The sequence below is a fragment of the Apus apus genome, chromosome 11 (genome assembly GCF_020740795.1).
Source record: "Apus apus isolate bApuApu2 chromosome 11, bApuApu2.pri.cur, whole genome shotgun sequence".
Lineage (NCBI taxonomy): Eukaryota > Metazoa > Chordata > Aves > Apodiformes > Apodidae > Apus > Apus apus.
In genome coordinates, this window is record NC_067292.1 from 12,857,905 (window position 1) to 12,884,630 (window position 26,726).

General features: G+C 39.6%; 1 protein-coding gene across 2 annotated transcripts; it reads left to right on the plus strand.

Annotated features, from left to right (window-relative positions):
- Positions 1-899: 899 nt before the first annotated feature.
- On the plus strand, positions 900-25,679 carry GPT2 (glutamic--pyruvic transaminase 2). 2 transcript variants are annotated; one of them, XM_051629509.1, is made up of 12 exons: positions 900-1,592; positions 10,374-10,463; positions 11,933-12,041; positions 15,118-15,251; positions 17,265-17,508; positions 18,219-18,298; positions 18,815-18,951; positions 19,580-19,754; positions 20,575-20,730; positions 21,737-21,849; positions 22,972-23,102; positions 23,281-25,679. In XM_051629509.1, exons 1-11 carry the CDS (start codon positions 1,251-1,253, stop codon positions 23,060-23,062), a joined length of 1,671 nt encoding a protein of 556 aa, XP_051485469.1. In that variant the 5' UTR covers positions 900-1,250; the 3' UTR covers positions 23,063-23,102; positions 23,281-25,679. The 2 variants fall into 2 exon arrangements, with proteins under 2 accessions (XP_051485469.1, XP_051485470.1); XM_051629510.1 differs by having other exon boundaries at positions 1,239-1,592; positions 22,972-25,679.
- The last annotated feature ends 1,047 nt before the right edge of the window (positions 25,680-26,726 follow it).

Consider the following 26,726-nt stretch of genomic DNA (forward strand, 5'->3'; position numbering starts at 1 on the left):
AGCAGTAAGGAGAGAGCATTTACCTCTCTCTCCCCTGAATTCTGCGGCTGTTGTATTTCATGGCAGTTCTCCAGTCATTTGCTGTGAAATCTCAACTGAACCCGAGAGATAAAAATATTTTCATCATCTGGAAACAATGAGGAAACTGTGAAAGAAGGCCGACTTGTTCCTGCGGGAGGGAAGGATCAGGAGAAAATGCTTCCCTGGCAGAAGGACAGGGTGAGGCATGAGGCTGCTGGCGCTCAGCCTCGGTGCCTGGTCCCTATCCCTGACTCGCCCTCCAGCAGCCCCGCAACAGGTGACCCCTCCGCAGCCCCACCGCCGCACACTCAGCCTCACGCTGCGTTTCTAACGCCATCGGGCAGCCGGGAAGTGAGAGAAGGAGGCTTTTTTTTTTTTTTTTTTTCCCCAACAGACAGAGGAGAATCATCGGGGCAATACTGCATTTCTCAAACCGCAGAGCAGAAAAACAAATCCAGACAAAGGGAGCAGCGCTCCCTGCCGCGGGCAGGCGGCGGCACGGCGGGACCCGCCCGCACAGGCTGCGGCCCCGGTCCCCGCCGTCCCCGGCCCCGCTCCGAGCCTCGCAGCGAGAAGATGCGGCTTTGCCATTCCCTTCAGAAACGCTCCTGGATTTGCCCCCTTCCCTGTCCCCTCGGCATCTCCAGCGCCGGGAGCCCGCCCCGCCCGCAGGCGGCGGAGGACAATGCGGGACCCCGGCGGGGCTGGGGGGGCCTGTGGGCGCGGTAGTTCCCTGCCCATCACCTGATGCTGTGGGCAGGCGCAGCCCAGGGCTGCAGGAACTACAAAACCCGCCAGGCAGCGCGCTCGGCAGTCCTGCTGGTGCAGCCCACACCTTCACACGCCCCGGGGCGAGCGCTGGCCGGGGCGGCTGCTGGCGCTGGGGTAAGAAGGATGGTTTGACCCGGGACTGTTCCGGAGCACTAGCGCGGGCACTTCTGCTGGGGAGAGGGGTCTGCAACGCTATTGTGATGCAATGGTGGGATCTATTGCTCCTCTGATGGCATCGCAACACTGCACGATCACTTGTACCCGTTGCAATTAAGTTTGCAGGATCTGGACATGGGAGGATCGAGCATGTACGTGTAACTGTGCCAGCTCTTCGGCCTTTCTTCTGACTGTATCTCTTGCTCTTGTGCGTTTTACTAGCTCCCGGTTCTGGTTACAACATACACCCATCCTCAGCACCAGTATCCTTAGCCGTGCTTTGGGAACTCCCCGAAAAGACCATGCATCGATTTGTCTTGGTTGCCAAGCAAACTGCGGCAAGCCTGGGCTGCACAGGGCCGGGGGGCTGCCGAAGCGGCTGGAAGGACACGGCTTCGCGCGGCGCCGCCGGGCTGGCTGCGGGGCGGCCGCCGCTGCGGCCCCGGCTCCCGCGGCCGGGGCGGGAGGGGACGGTGCGCTGGAGCAGCGCTGCCAAGGCCTCCGCCGTGAAGATGAACGAGAAGGCGAGCAGGGAGAAGATCCTGACGCTGGAGTCCATGAACCCGCAAGTGAAGGCGGTGGAATATGCAGTGCGGGGCCCCATCGTCCTTAAAGCCGGCGAGATCGAGAAGGAGCTGCGGAAGGTGAGGCAGGGGCGGCCGGGGGGTTGCAAGGCCGGGCCGGGCCGGGCAGGGTGGTCTCCCCGCCGCACCGCCCGCTCCCGCAGCGCCCGCCGCCCGCCCTGGCCCTGCCCCCGGGGCACTCCTCCGCCGCCGCCGCTCCTGATTGGGGCGCCGAGGGGCTCGGCAGGGCCGCGGCCGGCGGTGGGGCCGACGTGGCAGGCGGTGGGGCCGGCGGGGCTGCTGACACCCCGCGGGGCTGGGACCAGCTCCCCTAGAAGCTTCGGGAGAGCGGGCGGGCGGCAGCGGCGGCGCTGTCAGTGCGGCCCCTCGTACCGAGCTAAAAACTCGCCGGCCGCGGGCGGCTTTCCCCCCATCCCAGCTGCTGCCCGAAGCCGAGTCCGGACGCGCTCTCCCCGCCCGGGGCTGCGGGAGCGGCCGGGGCCAGGCCGGGGCGCCTCCCGCCCCGCTCCCGGACACCCCCTCACTCGCGCCCGTTCACATGGGGGACGGGAGAGGCACAAAACAAAGAAACCCGCCCTCCGGCTACTGTTTATCTAGTGTCACTGGTTGCGTAAGGCAAGTAGAGAATACCCCCATAAAGCAGTGTTTACATTTCTTTAGCCACTTTGACCCTTTGCTGCAATCCCGCGTCCTTTGCGTTATACAAGAGGGTGACTGACCAGCTCTCACGGTACTGATAGAGCGTTTTAAACGCTGATGAGGATTTTAGAGATACTGCCTTCGCCGGGCAGCGAGATACCCGAAACCGGCGGCCTCCTAACAAGTGAGACGGACCCAGCTCTTTCCCGCCACCGCTCCACAGGCTCACCCAACACTTCTCTGCCCCTGGAAAGTTTTCCAAAGCCGGGGAGCCTAATGTTTCCTGAGAGGACCACTGATACTGTGCTTCTCGTTTTTTAATTGCACAAGTAAAGGTACTTAAGGCCAAGCCTTCAGAGTACAAATGCCTGGTAACGCTGCCCCAGGTTTTTAGGTGGCTTGTGCTTTTAGGAGCATCAGGCAATAGAGGCAGAGACAAGATTCTCCTGAGGGTCTGGACCAAAATATACTAAATAAAGCATGCAAATCAGTCAGTGCTTACATTTTGTTCTTCATATTTTTCTCTAACTCCTTCTCTAAAGACTTAGCATTGAAAAGAACAAAAAAACAACAAACAACATTAGCAATTCAGGCATGGCTTTTTGCTTGTTCTGTTCACATCACTGATTCCCCTCTCAGCATGAGGACTCACTTTGTTTTGAATAAAGCATCTGGCACAGTTGTTTTTCTATTATTTCAAATATTCACTGCCTTCACTGCTTTAGAAAGTCTTGCTAATATGTTATTACAGGTACTGCCAGGCCAGTTTGATTAGTGTATGAAAAGTGCTTTGAACAAAAACTGTGCCATAGCAATGCTAACAAGAAGAGACTATTTGAATTCTTTCATCTTTGCATTACTTGCTTCCCCTTTTTATAGAAGGTGAAGCATGTTTTTAGCTCATCTGTGTATTATATATACCAATTACTTATGTCTAACAATCATTACTAAAACAGTTTATTTTTTTTAGAATTCTCCTTAACTTCAGAGTGGTGATGGAGATTTCATTTCAGAACATTTCTTTTGATTTTTGCCTTAAAACTAGTTCATAAAGGAGTCACTGACTTCATGTGACTAGTTACTCTAGTGAGTGTATTTTCCAGAGTATAAAATCTTCCAGTGTTCTCACTGTGTTTGTTTCTTAGTTAATCTCACAGGGCAGGAGATATTCTTTCACAAAACAAATAGAATACAATCTTCACTAACTCCTCCCAACTCCCCTGTTTACTTCAATTACCAGCTGAGTCACTGGCAGAGAGAATAACCTCCTGTGCACGTCTTTAAAAATACACGAGCAAGTCATTGCCAATCGCTTTATTAAAAGATTGTTATGGCAGTTTTGTGCCCACTTATGTGGCATTTTCCATTTAAAAGTTTTCTTTTCTGAACCAGTGTCATGGAATATTATCAATGGCCACCAGCATTCACAGACATGTGACTATAGTCTAAGATGACTAAAGCAAACAAATACCTCCCTATTGGCAGGGAAGGAAAACCACAAAAGTTGTGACAGTGTATCTGCAGAGAACACTAATGGACTCAAGGAAGCATCTGAAAGACTTTATTTTCTTTTGCACTGCATAAGTTATTAATTCCTCTTTGTCCTTCTGATAAAAATAGTTAACTCTTTCTGCTGTTTAATAAAAATGGCCTGGTAAAGTATACACAGCCTTGAGTTCTTTGAGCCTAGGTTCTTTATAATTGAAATATTATAGGTTACCTAAATGTCTAATTTTTTGGTCTAAAATTTACTTCTGTGTGACCACAGGTCAGTGGCACTTCCTTGTTTGCTTTTAGTTACAACTGGACAACTATTTTTTTTTCATCCCTCTCAATCTTAGCTCACAGTTACGTCAACCACTGCTAGCAGAATTAACACTGCCTGATAAAGAAAAGAGGCTGAAGTGGTTGTCAGAGGAAGATGATGCTCCACAGCATCTCTAGATCCATGATTACTCTTCATTGGCAGAGTTGCCCCATAGCAACTCTGCTACATATGCTGAGGAAGGAGCTTTGCCCAGGAATGAAAGCTTGGATGCTGTGGTACCACACTGAAGCACTGCACTGGCTGGGCACAGGAAGAGCAGGCAGATGTACCCACCAGTAAGTCTCCATTCGTCCTGCTCTGAGAGATGCCTTTGGGTCATTTGTTTCTAAACTAAAAGCATCTCAAATGCAGACATTGTCTAACCAGATGCAATAGAGACTCTCCCTGTTTAAACCTGGTTCTATTCATTTGGACTTCATACTTGTGTAACATATATAGCTTTTTATGTAGACTGCACAACAGCTACTCAAAGCTGTTTGCACAGTATAAGTTTTCATCTTCTTTGAGTTTTGTTCTACTGTCTCAGATTCTGAGTAGCAGTACTCTGTTATTTTTATCTGGGATAATTCTTCAAAAAAGTAAAAATGAGGCAATAATTTCAGCTCATGTGCTCAGGATTAAGCCAGTGTAACTGACAAGTTAGAATACTCTGATAAGGGCTGGTTGCTCAGAAGTACAGACATGGCATCTGATACTTGTAGTTCATACATTTTGTTGGCCTGTGACCTCTATTCATCTAGGAGGAAAATCAAGATTTCAATCTACAGTAAGTGTTTCCTGCTGGAAATCTTTATGCAAAATCACTTATTTGAATCACCTCTTTGAATATTTTTTTATAATTTTTATTTTGAAATTGCATCGTGCTTCCAAAGTTAAAAAACAATGTCTCTTCCCCTTTGCTAATGGTACTACTCAACTGATTCTGGCTTGCTGATGCAGGGAGAGAGGACTGACTTCAGCCATTTTCCCTGGTGTTTTAAAAGTTTTTAAAGCAAGCTAGAAAACAGGCATATTTTAAGAAATTATTATACTTTCAATAGAACTGAAACAAATAAGATCTCTTTTCTATCCTCCTGTTTTTAGACTTGCTAGCAGATGGCCACATATCAAATATTGACTTTAATTACATTCCAGACCAGAAATTCTAGCTTAAACATGAATTCAATGCAGGAATAATGTAATCTCTGGACACAGCCCTTTATTTAATCAGTAATAACAAGCTAGCCTTATTGTTACATAGGCAGAGCACATGCTTGATTTGTTACTTTGCATTCATGCTAATTGTAACTGACCTAGTTATAGAAAGTCCCCTCATATCTGTGACTCTGACATCTCTCTTCATTTACACTCTCCTTTTTTCCCCATTTCTTGCTTAGGTTTTACATGATATCAAGTTCTATGTCAGGCTAAGTTGGCTTACACATGCTTGCAAAGCATGTTCATGCTAAACAACATTTTCAGGTCCACAAGTCAACTCATGTTACATTGGAAACTGCCTGGCTTAGTGTCAGTCACACAACCTTAAGGCCCCATTGGAAACTTTCAAGTCACTGAAACAGAATGGCAGAGCAGAAAGGGGTAGAGGGATGGTATGCAGAGATACATTGGTAGCATGTAGAAACTTCCTTCAGATCAGCATGGAGGTTAGCACATTTCACTACTAGGTCTGGAACTATGTGCCTTCAATGGCAATAAGCAGTCTCTATACACATTAAAGCCTATATTTTTCTGAGCAGAGCCACTGTACTCTGACTTATTTTTACAGTAAAATGACTGTACACTCATCTCCTGTGCCAATGTTTTTCGTTTCCATAACTATTGCAAATAGGTTCCTGTTACATGTTTATTCTTCAAGTCACTGGTTCACTCCCTACATTTACATTTAGATAATAAACCTACAAATACTCCTTTTACTTATGTAGTTATAATCTCAGGTAGCAACTGCTGAAGTATGTTGATTAAAAGTCTGCAGAAGTTTGTTGTTTTTTTTTTTTTAACTAATTATTCAGTCTTCTAAATTAAATAGAAAACTTTCTGATTTAGAATGGAGACTTAATTGAAAATGTGAGTTGACTGTGTCCCTGGAAGTTGTGGAAAGATAAATCACAGTTTAGACAGTGACATGCAGAAATACAATTTGATGTGCCAAGAAAAAGATACAAGAATGACTGGTACACCAAGTAATGAAAGATGTTAAGCTTAAATTACTATCCTATAATTTTCTGCTTCGAATACGTGACTGTGTGCACACTAAGAAAGTATCTCCCAGGCAAGAGCATTTGACCTCATTAAGACAGAACTGTTGTTCCTCAGTTGCCTGTACATGTTGCACATGGAAGTGAACCTGTAGTAAAACCCATGATTTTTATCAAAAACTTCTGCAGATGAAGATGAAAGAAAATGTTTTAAGAGTGCAATTACCAAAATCATATGTTCAGAAGCACACAGTCTGCAATATCCAGTTATATGATATTTTCTTGCTCAACACAATAGCAAAATCTATTCCAAAACAGCCTTTTCCAATAGGTCTTCAAGTTAAGAGGGTTCTAATGTCTAATCTCCTTCTAATTACCATTATTTTAATTCTGTCAATTACTGACACATTAAGATCTAGGGCTTTAGTCACATAGGCAAAATTTCTAAAAGCAAATGCACTTTGAACATTGTGTAAGGCAAAAGTAACTTGAGGACAACTCCTGTTCTGTAATCCCTGAATCAGATCTGCCAATTAATGGTCAGCGCAACCAATTTTCTCAGCTGGTATCAGGGGGCATGCAAGTCATCAGTACCATTCCAAGTCAAAATCCAGAATTTGCTTTCTCCTTCCTTCCAAAAACAGTTCATGTCAGCTTGAATTACACATGCATAACACAAACTCAAAGCCTTACTCTGTGCTAAGCAGGTCAGGTTTATTTATCTGCTGTGAGCTCTTTTAATAAAAAGATTCGAATGCTAATTGAGGCCTTCAAGCCCCTATTAGTTAAGGGCCTCTGGGTAGTGCTTTCTTGGCCCTTTGTGAGGGGAAAAAAAAAAGGCAAGCAAGAAACTTGGCTACTACAGCACAGATCTCAACTATGCTGAAACATTTGGTTTTGCCAGCTTTCTTATTATACTGCTTGTTTGTGCAAGTCACTGCAAAACCAGACTCAGCTTGAGTTAAGGAAATAGCACAATGGTTCATAGTGTGAAGTGTTTGCCTGATAACCATCTAAAGGAGGCACAAAGCAGTGGCAATGAAAATTAAACAATGAGAGCAGCCAAGAGGGGACAAATTTGTATTGAGACTGCACCAATGAATTCTGGTTCACGTATGAAAATTCCTTCCCCCAACTTTGTGTGATACTTAGAACACTGATGTAGTTGTTAGAATAATCCTGTCTGACCTGCTTCATGTTTCAGGGGCTTTTCATCTGGTCTCTTAAAAGACTGCATTTCCACTGAGAAGAGGAAAGTGACAGAAGTAATTGCTGAAGGAACTAATTTTCAAAGAGCTTATTCAAAATCTGGGAAGATTCCTTTATTTCATTAAAATCCTTTCAAAATCAAGAAGACAGCAACTGAAAAAAAAAACAAACCCACACATTTTTGTATTCTCTGCTTTACATCTGAATTTGAAAGTGCAAGATGGCTTCTTCAGCTTTAAAAATGGTTACTACAATTAGTCCCTTTGCTAACAATTTCAAAAGAATGGCAGAAGATTAGCTTTCTTTCCAAGATGAAGACTAATCATATTTTTAGGACAGGGTGAGGTGCCACCAAAGGTAGAAGACTGTAGCAGTGGTTGTTTTGTAGGGCTGGGGATTGGTTTTCCTCCTTGATGTGGTTCAGACTCTCTTTTGTAGACTTGAGTATCACTCTGGTACTTACTGCACCGCAGTGTGTTATTAGAGCTCCTGTTCTGCAAGTTTCACTTTTCCAAATCCCTGCCTGTTGACACAGGCCAGTTACAATCCAGTCAGACTGCACCTTGAAAACCTGCCCAGACTGGGAGAGAGAGAGAATATGGGAGAGAGGGGGTATGAGAGGGAGTATTGAGAGAGAGATAAGCAGAGTAGGGGAGCAGCTGTCTATCACTAAAAGAAAAGCACAAGAATTCAATGGCCTAGTTTCTACACCCTCTGTATGTTCCTTGCCTTGCCAGGGACTTAAATTGTCTCAGCAAAGGCATGTTGTTAACATAGCAAAAGACTGCTTAGCCATCTGCAGTGAAAAAATCCTGCCCTAGCAAACCATAACCTGTTGCAGCACTTTTCCTGCTGTATCACAACCTGATGTTGAGGTTATCAACATCACATTCACACTTTCTCCTTTCATACAGATCTTTTCATAGACCTCCCTAAAAGTGTTTGACATTAACCTTCCCCTGGATACCCATGCATATCAGTGCCACCACGATGGGAGAAACCTTGACACAAAGTAACCAGTGACTAATGCCACTCTGTCTTAAGGGTTTAAGTAGAACTCTATCTTGAAGTCATCTGCAGAGTCATAGGCACTGTCTTCTGCCAGATTCTGATATTCTTGCTTTTAACTTTGACTTCTTAACATTTGACACTTGTTCTTCTTGCCTGTTACTGTTTCCTGTTCCTTCTTTCTGAAATGGTAAGAAGGGACTTTTTGTTCTGGAGGAGTCAAAACTAAATCTGAGTAACTTCCGATATTCCTTCTCTCCATAAAAACATGGGAAACCAAGGAACAGAAAAATATAAGGAAAAAAAAAATCAGTAGGAGGGGATGTAGTGAACCTCATTAAGGCAGTTCTAAACAATTGCTTGTATTAACTCATGGTCAGGAAAGGCAAAGGTCCCAGTTAAAAGAATCCCTCTTCTGAAAGACAAAAAGGGCAACAGCTCTTGTAGCTGAGACCAAGAAATACAAGTTAGTCAAAAGGACCATGGGCCCTTAAGCAAGCATGTGGGAACACTGGCTACAACACAGAAAACCTATTTTTTCCTTCTTTGCTGGGATTTTACTGTAAGGTTACTGTTATGTGTGTTTTCCTGTGCTCTCCAGATCAATCATTTTAGTAGCAAAGGTAGTGTGGGGTTTATGGAGTAGGTGATGATTATATACTTGCATTATCACATAATCTCTCAGCCACATTACACAGCTGTAAACCTCCAAATCTTAGCATGGGAATTTGTATCCCTAATATCCCTGACTAATATTTTGGTCATTGCTAGCTTTGCACATCTGGGATCCAGTCTGTCATTGAAATCCAACTTATAATCCATGGTAGAAAAGCAAAAATTATTTAGGGCTTGCCAGCCACATATTCTGTATCCAAAGCAAATAACTTGCTGTAAATGCACTGGCCAGGAAGAGAATTTGTGAGTTCAGTCCACAGCCATAGCAGGTTGTTACATGTTATTTTGTGGAGAAAACTAGTTGGTCTAAGTTTGAAGTTCATTAGTCCACCTGAAAACTCTGTCATTGTTATAAGGGCTCCCTACTATCTCTCATATTTTAATATACATTACAAAAAATATACTTTTTTTTCTCACCTACCTAATTTATCCTTTTTTTATGTATTTTTTTTTTCTTCTTGTCATGTTGGCTCAGTTCATCTTTTTCTATTTAAATCAATGGGGTTTTTTTTCTACCAGATGGTTCCTTGCCTTTTTTGCTTTCTTTTATTTTGCTTTTTAAAGAGCCATGATTGTTAATCAACATTCATCAACTCTTTTCCCTCTGTTCCTTTGACATATTCAGTTCCTCACAGGAAAAATGGCTGGCTGTTCAGATTTCAGAGATTAGAAAGCTTTTAAATATTCATGATGACTAGTTAGCACTTCTGCTGTTTATCATATAGAGCTTCACTATCATAGACTTTGTAAAACATCTTTATATGGAAAAGTGGGGTCATCACATGATGAATATTTAATCTAAATAGAAAATAAATAATCATGCAGTATCTCTACTGTTTTTGTTCTAAAAAGTAGTAAGGGTCTTGAGGTTTCATTTGTTGCTTTATTTCTCAAATGTCCTTAAGTCTTTTCAGATTCTTGCCTGATCCATCTCTCCCCATGGTGTATCAGACAAGTTCCTCTAGTACTGACAATTCAAAATGCCTCTTTTTCATCTTTTCTTCTTCAATGTGTAGTTTCCAAGCAAGTCATACTCTCACCTGTAGCTAGAAGAAAAAGCCCTGTGAACTAGCCTATCATTTAAAAATGTGTCACAGCATCATTTCTGTAAAGCATTTAAGTTCTATTGGCACTACTGTATAAGAAAAGCATTAAGCTTTACATTAAACATTCTGTTAATTCTGTTAGGGACTGTTCAGTTACAGCCATATGATAGATATCAAAAAAGTGGGATTCTTTATCATCTACTTCATCCCTAACAATACCTTGTGAATTATCTCTTTTTAGGGAATCAAAAAACCTTTTACTGAAGTAATTAAAGCCAACATTGGAGATGCACATGCAATGGGACAGAGGCCAATCACCTTCCTCCGTCAGGTAAGAGTATTATAAAAATATTATTATTGATTTTTTTACTAGATTACCAAGAACGCCTTAAAATCTGTCTGATGTGTGTATCAGTATGAATAATTCACTAGGTGCTCTTAGACTTAAGATAGTCCTTTTGTAAAAAATTACAACATTTGATTTCTGAGACAAAGTCCTATACCTTGCTTGCTGAGTGTCCTCTTTCAACACAGTAGCTTTCCTTACTTTTCAGATCATTCCCCACCCATACTTTCTTCTGCTACTTCTCCTATGTTATCAGTCAGCACACTAATTATCAATAAAGCATTTAAAAAAATGAAGTGGTGATCTTCAAGGAAAAAAGCAAACTTCTTTCTTCACCTCTCCATGCAGTTGAGTACAACTAGTTGTACTGTTTCTGATTTTACACATTTTACCTCTGGGCAAGTTAACTGGTTTGTTAACTTCTAGAAAAGACCACAACAGAATCCACATGTGTACATTGTTCATAAAACACAAGCAAGGTTTAAAACCAGTATAATGCTATTTATGGCGCATCCCTCACACACACATGTAAAATCCTCAGTCTACAATAATGCAAATTCAGACTGCCAGGACAAACTGAAGCTCTTTCAAACTGGGGTCCAGGTGATGAGATGATAAAACCAAGCTGTACAACAAACTATCAGCAAACTAGGAATACCAGAGTGTCTTACAAATTATGCAGAACCAATGTTATTGAAGAAAATGTTGGGTCAATGGGAAATCCTTTCTCCCCATGACCATGTGTGCACATGGAATAATTCTTTAGTCATTGTCCCACAAAATGACAGCAGCCTATACATGTTACACCATGTATGTGTAAAAATGAGAGTGGAACAAATTCAGCTGATCTCAAGCAAGACCTCTAGATTCTTTGCCTCTTACATTCCTTCATAAACTTAATTCTGCTAGGTCATGTTTCTACTTTTATGATGTTCTATATCATCACTTCTTTTTTAATTAAATATTCCCCACAAATCCGAATTAGTAATAAGTTATTTTTGGGAATAATGATTAGAACATACAACCGGGACTTCCAAATTTGATCATATTTCTCAGTTCTGCTCCATATTTAAATTCTTGGTTTCTTGTCAATAAAGTGGGCTAGTAATACAGAAAGAGAGGAGGAGAGAGCTGCTTAGAGATAACATATGAATAATTAACTGTTTTACTGCTTTTGCACTATGCACAGCTCACTCGGACTACAATCTTCACTGTCTGTAACACAAATAGTTAAAAATTCTATAACTGTTTTTATCAGCAGAACTTGGAATCCAGTAAGATTTCTTCACTTCTGTAAGCATTACCCTTAAAAAAACAACTGCAAACTCTTCATCAATAACCTTGGTTTTAAATTAACTAGTATCTGTGATCTTCATTTACAAGGAAAATTAATAGTAATATTAACAATTTGAACCACTGAGAAGTCATCCATTTACATTTTCTTGGCACTCTAGGTAGTGGCACTGTGTACATACCCAAACCTGTTGGACAGCCCAAGTTTTCCAGAAGATGCCAAAAAGCGAGCCAGACGGATCTTGCAGGGCTGTGGAGGAAACAGCTTAGGTAAGTGCCTTGTTCAGTTGCTCCTGTTGGTATTAGAAGCAACAAAGGTAGTTTCAATATCTGCAGTGCTGACATTTCTTAATCTTGTTGCGTATGATTACAAACCAAACAGGAGATGGCCTAGGGCAAAATGATAGAGGGAGAGTTCATGGTATGGCCTCCTGATAAGGAGTGACTAATTGTGCACATTTTGATGAGACTTGTCACAGAAGTGGACAAGGTGAGGATGATACAGTTCTGGAGTGCAGCAGTAACTGCCTGCTTGTGCCATGGGGTACCGCAAAGAATCTGGCACACTGAATCACCTTCTTTCAGGTAGGCTAAGAATGACATTTCAGAGTATGTAATAAGAGTAACTGGTGTATTTCTTCATCTTTGTGATTGCAGTGCCTGTTTGCACTGGCATATTTTGAGAGTAGGTGTTCTGGAACTATAAACAAAATCCAAACAGTAGTTATGTTAGTGGTATTTCAGCCTTGGACTATGCCTAACAACACAGCTTAATACAGAACACATTTTATCCTCACCTTTTTTTTTTTTTTTGCATTGGTTTTGTTTCTATGTGTAGGACATAAAAAATGCATGTATCAAAACTGAGAAGTTCCTCTAGCTCCATTAATTCCTTTCCTGGCTTACTTTGGAACAATTAATCCACATAGTAGTAGTTGTCATGTAAAGAGTTACCAGGGATACATTTGAATTTTGCCTCAGCCTTTCTTTGTAGTGATTTTCAAATTCAGGGAGGTTGTAAGAGTTCTCAGAATGTGGGGTCTTGGCCCCATGCTGGAGTGAAATGAAAGGAATTAATCCTTGCATGATATTTCAGAAATATCTTGGCTGCATGCAAAATCCTCTGTTCAGCAGAGGATCACGTATTTCAAGTAATTTGCTTTAGCTCAGCGGATGCCGAGGAGGTAGGCCTGAAACAGTTACAGTATTCAAACAAGGTGATCATCCTGAATACACCCTTTTCATTTCAGTGGATACACTGACGTTCTGTAAGTAGCTGGAGTCTAAATTATTTTTTCCTGAAAGGGTATGTACCAAGAAAAACTGTCATTCTAAATTCCTGAATACTAAAACCACTGTAGACCTTACTGGTCTGCTGTACTGGTTTATGCCTTCTCTCCACCCTCCCTGTCTCCAGTATCACATCAGCTCCTTCTCTTGGCCTCAGTTGCTCATCAGCCTCTGTACAGCACTCCACCAACACGCCCTCTGAGGCTAGGGGATCTGCAGCTGAATGAAAGTTATTCCTACTGCTTTGTTAGTAGTCTGACAACTTATTGCTGTTCTCTTTGTGGCGGATGAGAAATTGGCTTTCTTCGGAAAAAGCAAAGGTCAAAACCTGACCCTTCCATGTAGCTTTAAGTGCTGTGTTGCGTTCTAGTAAAACCATATTTAAAAAAAAAAAAAAAAATTGTCAATCCAACACACAAGTGGCTTCACTACATATGGGTCAAGCTATTTGAAGTGTTGTACTCACATCTATATCAGTCTATTTAAATGTATTAATTTCAAAGTTAATTTGAGTGTCTTGGCCTCTGGATATGAACTAGAATAACCTCACTTCCAATGAACATTCATATGACAAAACCCTGCTCATTGTACTGACTCTTGTTACTGCCAGACCATGTATGAAATCTCAGATATGTCCTCAACTTCTGTTGTGTTCACATACTCCCAGATTCCTTTGACATCACTTACTTTGCATGTGGGAAAACTGTCATATCTTTCCAGGGATTTGAGAAGTTTACACCTCTTCTATATATAAAAATATCTAATATATGCACATGCAGCTTTTTGGGCTGGGTTTATTAATTTGCATCCCACAGTGCAAGCAGTCAGTTTCGAGTCAAAGCTATCCAAGGAGTACAATTAAGTGTAGAAGACCTGAAAACTGAATTCAGGTAAATCCTGAATTCTGTAAATCCTCACTGAGTCATGGAAATTGGCCCTCAAAGGAGCACAGGTCAGACTGATAACTTAAGATTCTTCTCCTACTTTAACAGCAGCTTCATAGCTGTGGTCAAAGACCACAGTATATACCCAATATAACTTTTATTCTGTAAAAGTAAACTTTTAGGACATCAGGGAACTTTGTGCCCTGAAATACCATTTTGTCCCATGCCATTGTGCAGAACTTGCAAAGGTTCTTTGTCTTTATCAATTATGCTTCCACAGAAGTATTATCAGGCAGAATACTAGAAGGTAACTGAGTGATGAGAGTTAAGTCAGGCACAATTATTCCACTCCATCCAACAAGCAAAGAAGATTCTGCAGCTTCATGACAGTGTTCTAAATTAGATGTACACTTGTCACTTCATTGTACATTGTCTTAGGTTTCATAGCTTGAATACATTTCTCACCTTGGCTTAGGTTTATCTGTTGCACGTGCTCAGCAATGATGCACACAGGAATCTAACACTTTATTTCAGATTATTAGTGGTGTTCTTTAAACTGTGCATGAAGTTAATAAACTGGGGTGATGCTATATATTTCTGCTACAAATAACTGAAAGTGGCTGTGGGATATGCTGGGTGAAAGGGAGAGCCATTTAGGATTTTTTGGGTTTGAGACTATGGGACAAAATGGTATTATGTTCTTTTCAAACTACAAATACAATCCTTACTTTTGTCATGGATTTGAATAAGTTATTCTCCATTCTATTCCACGTGCTACATCTGTCCCTTGTTCTCAGTACTTAAATACCTGTTGGTTGACATTCTAAAGTGGTTTTCAACATAAAGAAAGCAACTGGGAGATAGTAAAAATGGGATTGCTGTCCAAGATTGCAAAGTAGCCTTTCAATCCTTTTACCAACCTAGTATACATTTTTTATTGGTATTTTAGTGATACTTATTATCTTTTTCTAATTTCAAATTAATTATTTTACTCTATAAACAAACCAATTCCCTTTCCTACTCCTTCAAGAAATAGCAAAACCAACCTTGGGGATCAAAGACCTCATATATAGAAACTACTTCATACAATACTGGCTCAGGAGTTTTGCTAGCAAACAGAAAATCTCATGTTCGTTGTACTCAATTCTCACTTAATTTTCTGTTTTTCTCAGGAGCTTATACTGCCAGTCAAGGTATAAATTGCATTCGTGAGGATGTTGCTTCATATATTACAAGAAGAGATGGAGGAGTTCCTGCAGATCCAGATAACATATATCTTACCACTGGAGCAAGTGATGGTATTGCTGTAAGAGTTAAAATTAAATCAGTCTCTTTGTGATATAAATTATGATTTAGCAGTTATGTTTGGAAATACAGATCTCTGTTGGAGATGTGGTCTCACAAACTCCTATGAGTTTGATCTAGCAGATACTTAAGTCACATTAAGTGGATATCCAATACACCCAGTTATGTGCACATAAAATGCCAGCTAAGAAACAGGTGAATGGAGACAAAGTCTCTTAATATACATTAGCTTATACCTTTTTAAAGGTAGTATGAACTACAGAGGTTCCTAAATGTAAATTTAGGAGAGTCAGACCATACAGGCTAAATAATAGTGTCCTCAGTGGTTAAGATACATAAGCAAAGAAGATGAGAGGGAATGAATCAGAGACAGAGAGGAGGGAACTACTTTGAAGAAGTCTCAACAGCTCTTCTAAGTAAACTGTCTGCTACTGCAGATTAATGCCAGTGAAAATCCCAAAGATCTATTTCAGTAGCCAGCTTGTTTGGGGAAAACTGCAGGTTTTGGTTTCAACCATGTTGAAAGATGACCTTCAGTTAAGACAGGAATAACTGTCTCTGTTAGATTTTTCCTTTACACAGACACATTTGCTGACATTACAAACATCAGCAGTTCCTTGCTTTTACTAAGGTAGCCTTTTTTAGCTCGTTTGTAAAAGTTTGGGTTTTTTTTAAATGACACCTAGTGGCAGAGTTCAGAATGACAATGTTTTGAGATGAACAGTTCCGCAGATGTCTTTATTGAATTGGCTTTCCAGAGTTTATGATGCCAAGTGTTATACTGGCAGCTTGTCAGGAATGCCAGTGCAGCATATAAAATCTGCACCACGCTTCTTTGATTTCACCAGTGATGAAAAGTCAGCAGTACAATGAGTCTCATTATTTAGCATTTTCAAGGATAAAACAGCTATTGCTTCATAACTTGGGGGACAGAGGCTCTTAAAGAGTTTTAAAATTTGCATTTGGTCCTGATTATAAATTTTGCATGCTTGGTATTTTTAAAGTAGTGGTGGGTACAAACTTATGTTGATTATAAATCACTAGCTTAGCAGCTGAGTTAGTAGTTGATGGGAGGCACAGAAAGACAGATTTTGATCTAGAATGACAAGAAACTTCAAAGGATATTGCTGGTATATCTGAAGAGGTATTTTTATTTTTACACTATCAATTACATGTTGAGAATGATGCCTGCTTTGATTGCACCTGTACTTCAGAGATCTCCCTTGATTACAAAGGCAAAAAAAAAAATAATCTCTCCACTTGCATTATACACTCCCTTATTTAATTGACATGTAAAAAGCCTACACACAAACACACAGACACATGGCCATTGGGCACAGGTAAATCCTCTGGACTAGCCTTAGCACAAGTATTAAATTTCTGTCTCTATCTTCTGGGTGTAAACTACTTAGGATACATTAAATTTCCATCCCAAGACATTCAGACTTTTGCCTCTTCTATTATTTGAAAATGAAAACATAATGCAAGTCTCTAGCTTTGTTCCCACCTGGCCACAATTGCTCCTCATTTAAAACAGGTCTCTCTGTTCCAAAGGAGAACCTCCTCAGGTCTGAGTTCTAATTTCTGGTTTTATTTATTGGCCTCTTGCGTCCAGTGAGATAAAAGGAATGGAAAGCAACAAACAACAGCTAGCTGAGGCTTCTTTGCTTACAACCAGACACAGTAGAAAAATCATCATCTTATTACTCCTGTTACCAGCTTTCCCTCCAACCTTGTGCAGTTGATCAGACATCATCTTTAGAAGCCGTGATGTGCAGAGGAATTTCATTTAGCTGAGCTGGATCATCCTCATTCAGCCAGTAACTTAACTTGAAATAAAAAAATGCCCTTTGATATGAGAAAATGACCATATGCTTCTAGAAGAGAAATCTACATTAACTATAGTTTTTAAGAAGGAAGTATAGTAACTTATTCTAGAGTATACTATTCATTCTGGTGTGAAATGTTTTGTTTGTGTGTTGTTTTTTTTTTTAATTCCTACTTTTTTCCCCAGTCAATTTTAAAGATCCTGATCTCAGGAGATGGAAAATCCCGAACAGGAGTGATGATCCCTATACCACAATATCCCTTATATTCAGCAGCCATATCTGAACTAGATGCTATCCAGGTGAACTACTATTTGGATGAAGAAAATTGCTGGGCTCTAGATGTGAATGAACTTCGCCGTTCCTTGAATGAAGCTAAGGGATATTGCAATCCAAAAGTGCTCTGCATCATCAACCCCGGAAATCCCACAGGTCTGCAGCAATTTTGTTTAATGGACAGGTTTTAAGAACTTTGTTGTTGTTTTTTATAAAACTCATTCATGCACTTGGCATTGCAGGCAAATCCTAAATACGAATCATATATCTTAAGCTGAATTCTAGAGATCAGTGCTCTTGTTTTCAGTATCATGGAGCTGCGGTGGTTTGGGAAGAGAGGAGGGAGCAGGTTCACTCCACTGGGCCCCATTTGAAGCCACTGCTTCCACCGAACTTCTGCAGACTGGTGGAATGAATTTCAGTCACTTTTGATCTTGAGCTCTTATCTCTGATGTGGCCTGTAGCCTCTTGTTTCTGAGAGGCACTGAATACAGATACACTCTGAACTCAGTGGCAACCACTCCCTCCCTCAGAAGAATTTTGTTTTTTGAGTAGTTGAGGTTGATTAGTGAGAAACTAGCTCCAACTTAGCCATCATGCATGTATTTCAAATGATCACTTATATCCACAGTACTCTTAAGAAGTTATTGACTGATTGCTATATCTCACACTTCCTTTGCTTTGCCTTCCTCCAAAAATGTTCTTTGCTTTCACACTTAGTGAACTGAATTCTAAAATTCAGTATCACTTCTTTGAGAAAGAAGGATATAATATTGAAAAGTTGGTAGTCTAAGTAGGTCTGGGCAAAAAGATTTGTATATATATGCTCCACTAACTTTCTTCTTGCTTTAAAAATCAAACTATAGGACAGGTGCAAAACAGAAAGTGCATTGAAGATGTGATACACTTTGCTTGGGAAGAGAAACTTTTTCTTATGGCTGATGAGGTAATGGAATATTCTGTTCTCTCAAAAAGTTTGCATATGAGGTGTAATTTTGTTCCTTGTGTGGTATTTTTTAAGTACAGGGAATAGGTTCTCTGTTATTGTATTAAGACATAAGCAAACATACAAGATTCCTAATATCAGAGGATTAATACGAGAGGTGGCTTGATCTGGATTTGAACTAGAAAGAAAGGGTAGGGGACACAAGCAAGGAGACACAAGGAGCAATTTTTCTGGAACTGAAAAGCTATGTGATACTTAGACCACTTCAAATGAAAGAGACGGAAGAAAATCTATTTAAACATACAAGAAGAGTTAAATTATACACATAAGCTCACTGTTCTTCCAAAGGCTAAAATATATCATCACAGTAACTACTACTTAACAAAGAACCTTGTGTCTTCTAACAGCTTTGAGTGTTACCACTGCTTCTTCAGTTCAGACCTGGCTCTCTAAAAGGCTAGATCTTTTATCCTTAGTTGGGGGAACAGAGCACATTAATGTCTTCTGACTATTCAGGTTTACCAGGACAATGTGTACGCTGAAGGATGCCAGTTTCATTCTTTCAAAAAGATTCTGTATGAGATGGGACCCGAGTACTATAACAATGTTGAGCTGGCCTCTTTTCACTCCACCTCTAAGGGATACATGGGCGAGTAAGTCTGCTTCAGTTTTTTGTTTTATTTTCATCTTCCTCATCAATCTGGTGGGACAGCCGCTTCATGTTAGTAACCTGAAAGTAAACCACTGCCTTCTATTAATTTTAACTAAAAATTATTAAGAAAAGGAAAGCAAGCATTTAAGCACAGAGTAATGGATTAGCTCAGTGGTTTCCAAAGTACCAAGTAAGTATATTTATTTCAGACACCTAATGCCTCAGCTCAACAAAGGTGAAATCCCACAGTCCTAAACCAGACCCATGATAAAGCAAAATATGGTCTCCAACATTCAAAGGAAAAGCTCAAGAATCATTGGAAGAGATGGAAGAAAAATAATTTTCTGATTAAATATATGCTGCTACAGCCACATGCTCTTGTTCTGAAGAGCAAACAATCCAAGTCAAGTGTTAACTTGCCTAAGAGGAAAGCTGCATGTTCACAGTTTTTGCTGTATGGGATACTAGGACTTAATGACATATCATTTAGTTCCATCTTAAAACATCAGTGTAGCAGCTGTTGCAATGACCTGTATGTTACTTATTGTAATATCCTCATTAATTGTCTTTCCAATTCTGCATTTATACACTTGAGGTTAACTGATCTTTTCTGTTCACTTTAATCACAGATGTGGCTACAGAGGAGGTTACATGGAAGTCATTAACTTGCACCCAGAAATTAAAGGTCAGCTTGTGAAGCTGCTTTCTGTTCGGCTTTGTCCTCCAGTCTCAGGACAAGCAGCAATGGATATTGTAGTGAATCCTCCAGTACCTGGAGAAGAATCTTATTCACAGTTCATAAAGGTCAGGAATAGCATGCTTGTTCTTTCGTGCCTTTCTTAAACCCATCCTAAGTATTGTGAACACAAAATATACACAGACACCAGACTTCTTTAATTTCTTCGTGGCAAATCCTGTAGTAACACCAATTTACAGAACAATACAGGGTGTTTTAAATTAACTAAGTATGACTGCTTTCAAAGATATTTTTATACCTTTTGTGGTTCCTTTGTTTAGAAGCCAAATAAAGCCAAGAAGGCTTTATCAAATCAGCTTTCTTGCTGATAAATTCAACTTTTCCACTGTGTTCAGCATGACAAATGAATTACTAAACAAGAACTAATTTTACTGAAAACTAAACAGGAATCTAAGTTCAAGTACAGTTATAAAATCAGCCTTGTTCTTAGGTGACCAGTGCCCCTCTATACTGGAGATGATGTTCTGTATTAAAGTATAGATATAGATAGTTTGTCACTTGTAAAAATGAAACTGAATCTGGCCCAAGAAGTTACAGTATTGAGTCAGATCAAAGGTTCAGCTAACACTGTCTCTAAAAATAGCCAAGAGTAGATGCTCAGAAGAAAGAGTGTAAGAAGAGGGCATGCAGATAGAGCCTTCTGCAGGTTTTTTTCCATCTACACTTTGTAGTTCTATCCTGCTAATGCCTTTTTGCATTGTTGTCTTTAAGAGTATGACTGGAATTGGGAACATCATTTGCTCTAATAGCTCAGCAAAGCCCTAAAAGTTCTTATTTCAGGGAAGGCTTCTTGAAACATGGTAGTTTTTTCTGGTGGTTTTATTGCCACTTCAAACATGTCAAACTGAACACCTTCCTTTTAAACAGGAGAAAGAGTCTGTTTTGAACAACCTTGCCAAAAAAGCCAAACTAACAGAAGACATGCTTAACAAAGTACCAGGAATTCACTGCAATCCGCTTCAAGGAGCTATGTATGCTTTCCCACGGATCTTTATTCCACCCAAAGCCATTGAGGAAGCAAAGGTCAGTCCGTCATTTTTACCCCAATCCATTTTAACCTTCACACATTTGTGCCTGCATCTTCTAATGGTAGAGTGAGCTCATGTAGTTACAAAAGCGGTGCTTTGTTGACTTTGTATGATCTTAAATGTAACACGACCTTTATTTTAAGAGAGGACAACAAAACAGAGCATTTCAGCACAGTGGTGGGGCTTCCAGGCTAAGAATGTTACCTGAGAACGTTAGTGTTTAAATAGACTAACTCATAGGGTGGGCAAGTAGCTGGACCTGTGCAAAGGGAACTGTGAATGGCAGTGTGCTACTGACCCTGCAAATGAAGCCCCATTCAGCAAGTGTGGGAAAGAGGGAGGCAGGTTTCCTTACAAATTTTACTTCTGTACAATACCTTTTTGTATTTGGGATAATAAGCTGTATTACTAAATGTCAAGCCTTTTTGTTCTTAACTAGAGCTCTATTACCTAATGTGTAATATTCTTTCAAAGGGAATTTTATCATCATAGCTGTGGACAAAAATAGGGCTGTTTTTCAACTGATTATTTGATTAGGCATATAACCTGCATGTATTTAAGAACTTCCATAATTATTATCAGGGGACTTTATAGTCAGCAGATAATTCAGGGGAAAAAATAGTAACTGCCAACGTAACTGGAACACACAGCTCTGAAATTAATTTCATCTTGTCTAATGTCAGTGGCTTAGATTTTTTTAAGTACAATTTTGAGACTTTCAACAAATAGTTACAAGCAAGTCAAGAAGAAAAACAAATATATCTAAAATCTGTCTTCTGAAGCAAGTGTTTTGTGTAGACTCTTCTGTCTTGTTCCTCCAATAAGTACTGTTATTTAATTCACAGTGTGAACTGTCATTTAGCAATTTTTCTAATTTTCTTTAGTAAATAGAATAAGAAACTAATCATGTACAATAAGGTTTACAGAAGAAAAGCAATAAGGAAATTCTATATATTTGGAATATTTTGACTTCAGTAATTCCAAAGCATCCATTTCCTTAGGCTCACAAAATGGCACCTGATTTGCTCTACTGCATGAAACTTCTGGAAGAGACTGGAATATGTGTTGTACCTGGAAGTGGATTTGGACAAAGAGAAGGAAGCTACCATTTCAGGTACAGTTTCTGTTTGTTTAAAATCAAATTAACTGCAATAAGCTAAGTACCATCTCAGTACTTTTTCTGCAGATTAAATATAGAAGGATTTTTATTTCAGTTTATGTTGTCTCACTTTCTACTGGACATTTTCTGTTGACTGACAGCTAGGTCAAAGACCTGGTCCACTAGATGAGCTATTCAGGTTATTACGGTGTTTTCACAGCTTGCTGGAATAGTTTTACTCTGTTTATACACTGAGATCTGAAATGCCTTCTCTAGAATACAAACAACACTAATAGCTTATACTCTAAAGTCAGCCAAGGCATTACAAAACATGTCCTGCTTTCTTCAGGAGAGAGGATTAAACAGTGTTTCCATATGGAGAAACTGCATGGAAGATGCTCTATCTTTTCTATAAATCCTCTCCTTAAACATGCTGAATAACTTTTCACTTTACCAAAACAAGATGTTGGACTAAATCTAATACCAAAACCGTGAACTCTGTTGCTTTTGCTTCCAATAAACAGTACTTCACTCCAGCAGTCACTGATAGCTAGAATTTATCATGGAATTGAGTCTTGTTTGGTCTGAAGCAACATAACAGAGGGTACCTTTAGCCATGGTAGCTCTGCAGCACAGATAGCTGGGTTAGATATCTGGGTACACGCAGCTGCAGGAAAGAGCTGGTCCATTCCTGTACCAGTGTGGGAAAACCATTTTTTTTTCTGTATCAACATGATTTTTAGATTATGCAGAAGAATGGGAAAAGGGACTAAAAATGCCATGTGGCATGTTGCATTCATTTAGTGCTTCTGAATTAAGTTTTCAATTAAAAAAGAAATATACGTGTACTCACAACTGCCAGCCCCTAAAGCTCAAAAAACTGGGCATAATTTGGCATAACTGTCCCAAAAATGGAAGCTGGCTTGCTGTTATTTCTTCAAATGCTTTAGTTTAATAGTATAGTTCAATTGAAGCATTAATGCAGAAAATGAGAGAACCACATCAAAACTGGTATTAAACTTAACACAATTCTAGCTGTGCCCTGAGATTAATCAAGATCAGTGTAAAGATCACAGTTTAGTTCGTTTGAAGAAAATGTGGGTTATTTTTTTTTCTTCCTTACATTTTCTTTTTCAGAATCACCATTCTTCCTCCAGTAGAGAAGCTGAAGATGCTACTGGACAAAGTAAAAGACTTCCACATAAAGTTTCTTGAAAAATATGCATGAAACTACTGTGGCTTTTTCCCCTTGTCCCCTCCCTGTCAAGGCAAGTGTAGAAAATGAACAAAGATGTGCTGAGAACGTGCTGTTCATTTAAATCAACTAAATTAAAAATAGATAGAACTAATCTCAGATACTGCTACGAATTATAGGACTACTAAATTTAAAGTCTGGCATAGAAGACACTGTTACACCAACTTTTTTTTTTTTTTCTTCTTGTAAAGGGAAGAGGAGAATGTGAAGAAAGCAATGAGAAGAAAGAACCAGTAAATGATTTTGTGCCTTGATTGGAAATTACATTCATGAACATTTGACTCAATAGGTTGGGGGAGTTGCTCATTAGAATGACTCCTGTTGTGTGAGGGGTTTTTTTACAAAACAGAAATGCCAAGAGCTATTGTTTAGCTAGGAACATTTCCCATCTTAAAATTCTAAAAAAAAAATCCAAAAGCCTACATTATAGGTATTGTTTGGTTTAATTTTTTTTGGTTGTTGTGAAGTATGAAGTGCTCTCCAAATCTGATAAAGCATGTAAGTACAGCATGCTTATTATTAAAAAAAAAAAAAAAAAAAGTTTGGCAGATGTGTGCAGATACCTTTAAACTTCTGCTGAAAAAGGAATCCTGCCATCTCAACAGGAGTGGAATATACAGTTCTGACCAGAGGAGTGAACTTGGTGTCTGCTTGAACACTATTTTAATGAACTGAAACATAATGGGGAATATTAGCTTCTTATTCATATGCTGTTCAACATATTATTCCAGCATAAGAGCACTGAACACTTCCTCTCAGGACAACTCCATGAGTCTCCTGTTAGCTCACATCTTTTATGTACATGTAACATAGTAAGTTACTGTTTCAAAGCAGATGTGGGTACTGTAAATCCTTTCAAGCAGGGTAAAAGGCAACACTATTTCAGAATTGCTTTATCTATGGAGAACATTCGTTTGGAACCACATTACTGAGAGACCTGTTAGCTGGCCAAAATCCAGCTTGAACTGGAAAGGACTAATGAATGTTGCTAGCAGGAGAAATGCTGGGAATGGTTTCTAATGTAGTAAAAGGTATTTAAAGGACAATGTCTTGCATTAAGCATAAAGATGATAGTACAGCTCACTCTTCAATCTTCCACAGCCATGCTGCTGGCTGAACAATCGTGGGTGCTTATTAAAACCCAGCAGAACGAGGTTGCTATCTAAGAGTACAGCTGTGCTACTCTGCTAATCTATGCCAGTTTCCCTGTGTGACAAAAGAAGGCTTCTGTTTTTCTGGAGCTGAAAGCTGGAGACCTTCTGCTAGCACTGATAAGGTACTGAAGACACACAAGCTTCCAGTATTCAGCCCTGAAAGCATGAGCATTTATCAGGCTTAGGCTCAGCATTTACAAAGTTTGTTCATTAAGAATATCTCATTTAGTCTAATGATTAATTTTAAGTTATTTTTTAGAAGTAAACTCATTTTAATGTCTACTGGCACTTTGTTAGGCTGCCATTGCAGCTGGTTCAACATCCTATGCTGATCCAGGCTACTGAAGCCAAGGGCTAGAGAATCACCATATGGATAAAACACGTGCTAATCTATTGTGTGTGGAAGACAAGATGTTGCCAATAACAGTCCCTGCAACAGCAGCTACTTGTCTATGACACAGAATTAGCAGTTGATATACTTCTTACAGTTCCTTACTGAAGTCTGTGAGAATAAATTGGTACTTTCAATCACCTGCCAGTGGTCACAGCTTCATAAATTAAAATGCCTCAGCTACACAGAGTTACTATGGAGGCTTGGAGAAAAAAACCATAAAGTTCTACTTTAATCTTTGGAGAAATGGGACTTCTTATGTTGCTAGTATTGATAAAACCTTTTATCTGTTAGCACTCTCCACTTCACATCCTTAACATGCACTAAGAAAATAAATCCAGCAAAACCATAGTAAGAGGTCCAAATATTGATTAAAAGTAATACAGACAGCACTATCCTATTCTAGGAATGTGTCCAAATCAGATCTGGCTTTGGACTTGTAATGCAGCATAGATTGAAGCCAAGACCTAACAATGGGAGTTAGAATATTTTTTTATATTTTTGTAACTACAGATTTTTCATGGGGTAGTATTTGTATTCTAATAAGTAAATAGATTTTATATTTGCCTTGCATTTGCACCTGATACTTCTGGAAAAAAATGTAACAGTTTAAAGTTTCTAATGATAATTTACAGGTGTCAAAGGCTTTTTCTTTCAAGCTGGGACATCAATTCTTACACTTTTAAAATACAATGGCTTAAACTGAGTTTTTTCTAAACGTTCTATTATGGTGCCTTTTATGTTCTGACATTATAAGGGATAACAATTTGTTCTTGATTAATCTTATATGGAAGGGTGGTGATTTCTATTGTCCATCCACAATATTTGTATGTACTGTGATACAGTTAATGTGCATTTTTGTGGAGCAATCTTGCAAAGCTAAGAAAAGAGGCTTATTTTCAACATCTTTTAAATATTTCATTAATAACAGACAATCTTTACTTTCAAATGCATGCTTCTAGGTTTGATTTTCCTACAGGTGCTCCTTACAATGGAACTTCAGATGTATGAGACTTCCAAATAATAAAGCACACATTAAAAAAGAGTAATATTTCTCCATTTCCTATGCCACTGAAGCAACGCTTGCTGAACTACACTGAGGCATTTAACTTCATGTTCAAGCCAGTATTTACTTTAGTCCATGTGCCAGATCATTAATTTCTGCATCACTCCTATTTATGAACTTGAAATTTGTCAAACTTTTTAACACAGAACTATTCCCTACCAACACAGAAATGTACACAGAGGCATAATGTATGCCCATCATTAATAATATTTTATGCAAGATGTCATAACCAGGAGTTAAGCAAGCCAGACTTCTGCCTTCATAGAGGATCAATCAGGCAGTTAAGGCTGATCAACTGTAGCATGAAAGCTTTGGGGAGGGGTTTCCTCAGCATTGTTGGTTGTTTCATTAAAACAAACAAACAAACAAACAAACAACTTCTCACACAGCTTGTATGGGATTAAATTTACAGAGCAACATAATCTTGTATTTTTGCAGTGACACCTCACAATGACCATAGTGGTGCCCGGTAATTCAAAAGAAAATGAAGTTTAGGGAAAGGGAAGCTAGTTCTGCTTTCCTAAACATAGATGCATATGCCAGCACCACTGAAGAAAAGCAAAAGCAGACTTCTTTTTTGTACCAGGTATTTTAGTGTTTTCTGGAGCAGAAACGTTTACCTGGGGTTTTCTTGGGAGCAGGTTGCTGGTTTTAAAAACAAGAACATGGTCTGATAGAAAATGGTTATATTATGAACTGTCAGATTTTTTACAGCTGTTGTTGAGTGACCCTGCAGGAACAGCTAGTAACTTCAAAGAGCTTGCAACATCAACTACATACACTGTGTGAAAACCACTAGTGTTTTAAAACAGAATTCTAACTCCTTTTTATACAGTTCCTCAGTCAGTAAAGAGTACAGGCTTGATCATTTGTACAAAACCTAAGATATCCATGCTTCTGGTATGATTATTTTATTTAGATGCACGTAAACCAGTAGCTTTTGGCAAGCAATTCTACTCTTAAGGATATGGCTTTGAATGTTTTAATTAATTCAGTACTACCTGTAGTCATACCTTTCTAATGTTA

Coding starts and splice junctions, on each gene's coding strand:
- GPT2 (XM_051629509.1), top strand. CDS start 1,251: ATGCATCGATTTGTCTTGGTTGCCAAGCAAACTGCGGCAAGCCTGGGC. Junction 18,299..18,814: donor TTTTTCTTATGGCTGATGAG/GTAATGGAATAT, acceptor CTGACTATTCAG/GTTTACCAGGACAATGTGTA. Junction 20,731..21,736: donor AAGCCATTGAGGAAGCAAAG/GTCAGTCCGTCA, acceptor CCATTTCCTTAG/GCTCACAAAATGGCACCTGA.